We start from the raw sequence: 5,331 nt of genomic DNA on the forward strand, positions 1-5,331 counted from the left end.
ATCAGTTACAAGGTGAACCTGGAATGAAGACCACAGTATTCTCCACTGAGGTTGAATAAACATTTAAAACTTGATATGACACAACCTTGTTGTATTAAACCCCATTTATGTCAGGTTATCTTGAATTCCACCAGGGTAAGTCTACAGAGTGTGTTTTAAAACATTTAAAAATGATGTACAATACATTGAGACTCTCTTGTTTATTCCCACAGGCATGCAAACTCAATTCAACATAGAATGACCTGGACTGCCTGCCTTCATGAACATAAGCAGAGATGTCTGTAGTGGTTGAATTGTGCTATGCTTCAGTAAATGGCTCCTGTGTGAGGGATATCAGGTCCCAGAGGACAAAAGCCATTTTGTACTTTCTGATGACAATAACAATTTTGTTCACACTATGTGGTAACCTACTCATCATTGTCTCAATAGTGCACTTCAAGCAGCTCCATAATCCAACAAACTATCTTGTTCTTTGTTTGGCTAATGTAGACATTCTGCTAGGTGCCTTTGTCATGCCCTGCAGCATGATGAGATCTGTGGAAAACTGCTGGTACTTTGGAGATTTGTTTTGCAAAATCCACAGCAGCACTGATGTGATGCTGAGCACAGCCTCAATTCTGCATATTTTCTGCATCGCCATTGACCGCTACTATGCTATCTGCCACCCATTAACATACAGAGTCAAAATGAATGAAAAAATTGTACTGGGGTTGACACTAGTGACTTGGTGGACCTCAGCATCACTTGCCTTTGGAATGATCTTTCTAGAACTAAACATTATTGGGATAGAAGAGTTCTACTATCAGTCTGTACATTGTGTTGGTGGCTGCACACTCTTTCTTAATAGAGCTTCGGCTTTTGGCTCCTCTCTACTGTCCTTCTACATCCCTGGGATCATTATGATTGGTGTATATGGAAAAATATTTACTGTAGCTAAAAGACAAGCTCATTCTATGAACCGTTGTGGGACAGGAGAAAATAGTGTTAACCAAGTAGTGCAGAAAAGAGAGCGGAAAGCTGCCAAGACATTGGGAATAGTGATGGGAGGTTTTCTTGCGTGTTGGTTCCCATTTTTCTTCTGTAACATTCTAGATCCCATACTGGACTATAACACACCCGCAGATTTAGTAGATGCGTTGGTGTGGTTTGGTTATTTGAACTCCGCTTTAAATCCTATTATATATGCTTATTTCTACATTTGGTTTAGAAATGCTTTAAAGGTGATACTGTCTGGCAAAATATTTCATGCTAAGTCATCAATGATAACACTGTACAAAGACTGATAATCTAATGCTTAGCCATATTAATTTTTGTTACACATCATACAAGTTCGGGAATTTTAAATCATGGGAAAGACCAATCCAGAGAATTAATTTCTTTCTATCAATTAAATATATTAGTTGTATTTATTACTAATTTTTTAAGATTTGCAACAGACAGGGTTATAAAAATGAGAACATTTATTTTATCTCATTTTTTCCTTGTTTGGGTAAAAGATGGTGATTATTTGTGTCATCAATTAAACTAAGGACCATGTTTATTACTAAACCCATTAACAGCTTTGTTTTTGGCAGTGATTTAGCCTTAAATTCTCCATAGATGAGAATCTTTTTTATGAAAAACGTGAACATATTTCTTTGTGCAATTTGTCATTGGAGGCCCAGTTTTCAAATTGCAGAAATCAGCAAGGCCCCTTGTATAATGTGTAACTGGAAGAGGTGTGGCGCCGCGGCCAGGGCGACTGATGCTGGAATCTGGGGACCACGGTTCGATCCCTGGCTCCGGCGGCAGGTCAGCCCAGCACCATGTGACTCTGGGCAATAGCTCGCTTAATCTTCCCGACGGCCCCCCAGCGCCTAGAGACCCTTACGGGTGATTGTGCGCTTTACAAATGTGGACTTTACTTTTAACTGCATTGGAGAAAAGTGATACAGTTGACATTGCCTGTGCCAATTGTTCAAAACCGTGGAGGATGCTCTGGATGTTTTCCACCAATGAGGTGGTGGATACTTAGCGTTTGCCCAAGGGACCTGTTGAGGTGAGCACAAAGCGTCACAGTAAACCACCTGCCTATGATTGCTTGCCACCACGCATTTTGGTGGAACCTTTGCCTCATTTTAAGGGGTGATGGAGGGTACACATTTACAAACCCTGCAATCTGCCCCCTGGAGTGGGTGCTACTTGGGAATGTGACCAATCATGTAGGTGGCATTCTGAGGTCCCAGTCACAAGATATTGGGAGGACACACAAACACACACACATTCTCCCTCACTCTTTCTCTCTCTCTCTCTCTCTCTCTCTTTCTCTCACTCACACAGTCAGGGCATTCTATGACTGTGTCCTACACAATCCCCTAGCAAGAAGAAGAAAGAGACTATCAACAACTGTGCAAGAGAATGCAATAGTTTTTGTTTTATAGAGTACCAAACATTAGTATGCCAGGGTTCTATGTGACCTTTCATATTGAGCCCAGCACAACATTGGGAGACAGATAATTATAGACAGCAATATGTAGCCTATCAATGTTTATCAATGTTTGTATATTAGAGTGGTCAGGTGTTGGACAAAGCCCTTTCTCTACGGAGTTCATCTTTGATAAAAAGGATTCCTTTTGAGGATATAGAAGCACACAATAACTGAGATAGCTCCTCACTTCTATATAAGAAATGGAGACACAATGTCACTCTTACTTCTATCTAGATCTTGAGGGGATTCTAAATTTCATATCTTTTATTGTCCAAAGGTAAGAAAAAAGGGGTCCTGTTTGAACATCATACCACACCTCTCTACCACAATCCCTGAGCAGACAATATAGACTGTGATAATGCAATTAATTTCCATCACTACAATATTGGATCTACATTTGTTCGAGATAGTAATATATTTGCAACTTATTTCAATGGCTTCTAATGTTACTTTACCAATTCCGATATTATAACAACGAATACTGATAAACTGTGAATCTTGAAATTGCAAAAAAGCATGTTTATATGTCTTTGTGACTTGGCAGGAACATGAGTAATTGTGAAAGGCTATCCTAAATTCATCAAACACTGCGGATTCCCTTCACTTGGTAATTGTTTGAGAGGTGGTTTTGAAAATAAAGAGTAAAATACAAAATGTTCTGGGGTGACATTCCTATTACAGAAGCTCCGAATAATATTGATAGTCCTTATCCATATGTATTTATTGTTGCTTTGCTTGCATCCCCCAAAAAAGCCACTGTTGTACATCAGTGAAGGAGAATTACAACTGTGTGTACATATAATGTCATTAGTGACTAATCAGTTACAGTCAAGAATGAAAAACATTGACAATGTATCAAACTACTGCATTTATAATTTAGATTATGGGAACCTCAGATAGCATCCTATTGATAGAGCAATGTCTTGGAAAGGACTGCTTATAAGGTTTGTCTATTCCATTTTCTGGAATTTATAGTGTTCCTTTGGTAGAGAAGATTGAAGCCCTATTTTGAGATATTTTGTCCTGTGCTTAATTCTTTAGTCCCACCATGGCTGGGGAACATGCCTCCAGAGGACCTTCTAAAATCATTACAGCTCTAAGATTTGTTTTATACAATATTAATGTAGATGCTTACTCCGTAGTCTGCCCTGTAATAAAAATTAACAGTATCTGCTCACTGTTGCGTTGTTCAACACAAACACTGCTTGATTCAAATTCTTACACCATCCTTTCAGTGTGTAATCTCCTGACAAATTCCTCAAAAATGTTGTAACAGTCTACTGAATTTATCCATCACCATTCTAGCTTGTAGATAAAAGCTAATGTGCAACACCAGCCATATTCCATGTTCGTGTGGCCATTTTTGATTGATCTGCAGTACTGGAAAATGGTGTCTCATTATCTACTGGATCTGATCATAATGCCCAATCAAGTAATGTAACCCTCTCAGAATGGCATGAACATCACTGACCTCGCAGAAAAAAATTGCCAGCATCAAGTCAGAACATATAACAATGAAAGAACAGCACACACACCTTGCACACTTTCCTTATGATCTATACAGTTCTGTGCTTTTTCGTTTGTGTTAGGAACCTTCAACTGCTGTATTTTATCAATCACATTTTGGAGTATTGCATTTGTCTTGCTGACACATTACCTAGGCATCGACGTCTTGTGTTAGTTACTGCACCCTCTTACAGTGTATCGCCCCACCTGTTGTAGGTTCTTAATCTTGTGTAACTCTAAAACATGTTCCTTAATGTCTCGAGTAATTATGATATCGTCAGTCTTATGTGCAATTCTAGCATCAGCATGTGGAAAATTAGCCAGATTTCTTTCTAGCAGGCCACAACACGAAGTGGGATGGTGTAGCTGTCCAATAGCAATCTTACTATACTTGTTCTGTCTTTTGCCACATGTAAATAAAAATGATCATGACTCAATTCGTGAGTAGAATAGAAAATAAAAAAAATCACCAATTCAATGATCCAATGCCATTTGCCCACTTTTTTGCTTAGTATTGACATCATAGTTGAATTTCAGGCACAGTACTTGTAGAGGCAGAGGCTAATGAGTTTAACTGAGGCAGTATGAAGGGTCATTCTCCAGGAGCCATTGTGTTTTCTTATGGGCCAAATTGTAATGTTGAATGGACAAACTGCTGGTTTAAGTACACCCTCTTCTAACCGTTTTTGGGGGTTTCCGTTAAATCTATGTGACCTCCTGGTATTGGATATTTTTGAGCAGACAGAGGCCCAGGTGGGCGCATGTCTCACTTTACATTTCCCTCTAAAATGTGAGATATGAATTTGCAAGTCATATATATTGTGGGAGATGATGGCAAATTATGGGATGATATGCACCATTATTTTACATAAAACATTTCATAACATGTTTGGGGGTGAGAGGGTAAAGTTATGTAGTCATTAATTCATTTTATGAGTATGAAGATGTGCCCCTCAGTGTGGATAAAAAACATTGGGCTTGGATTGAATATTAAACCTTTGAAACTAAAGAGAAAGTATTTGAGAATTGAAAAGACGAGCCACAAGATTGATGGTCTCATCAGATTTGTGCAAGGTGTCTTTGATCCTGGAATCCAAGATCAGGTTTTGCCAAGAAAACGACATTGGTTGTGGAAAGGTTAATTCAGTAGGTATCTTGTCTTGTGAAAATGTCTCCAAACATGTTGAGGAAGGGGATGGAATGTATTGAAGGTTCATGCTTCAGATAAGTTGAGGAGAGATGCCATGCCAGTGGTTTATAATGTGAGTATTCTTGTTTGAGACAAACCACAGAAGTAGGGACAGGGAGCCGAAAAAGAGGACCAGTACCCTAGCTCCCAAGAACAAGTTTGTGGAACA

At 39.0% G+C, this 5,331-nt stretch overlaps 1 protein-coding gene across 1 annotated transcript; it reads left to right on the top strand.

Moving 5' to 3' along the window:
- The first annotated feature begins 275 nt into the window (after positions 1-275).
- LOC144762740 (trace amine-associated receptor 1-like) lies at positions 276-1,283 on the top strand. The gene has a single exon (XM_078647990.1). The coding sequence runs from the start codon at positions 276-278 to the stop codon at positions 1,281-1,283; it is 1,008 nt and encodes a 335-aa protein (XP_078504116.1).
- Positions 1,284-5,331: the final 4,048 nt, after the last annotated feature.

Source organism: Lissotriton helveticus, chromosome 6 (assembly GCF_964261635.1).
Source record: "Lissotriton helveticus chromosome 6, aLisHel1.1, whole genome shotgun sequence".
Lineage (NCBI taxonomy): Eukaryota > Metazoa > Chordata > Amphibia > Caudata > Salamandridae > Lissotriton > Lissotriton helveticus.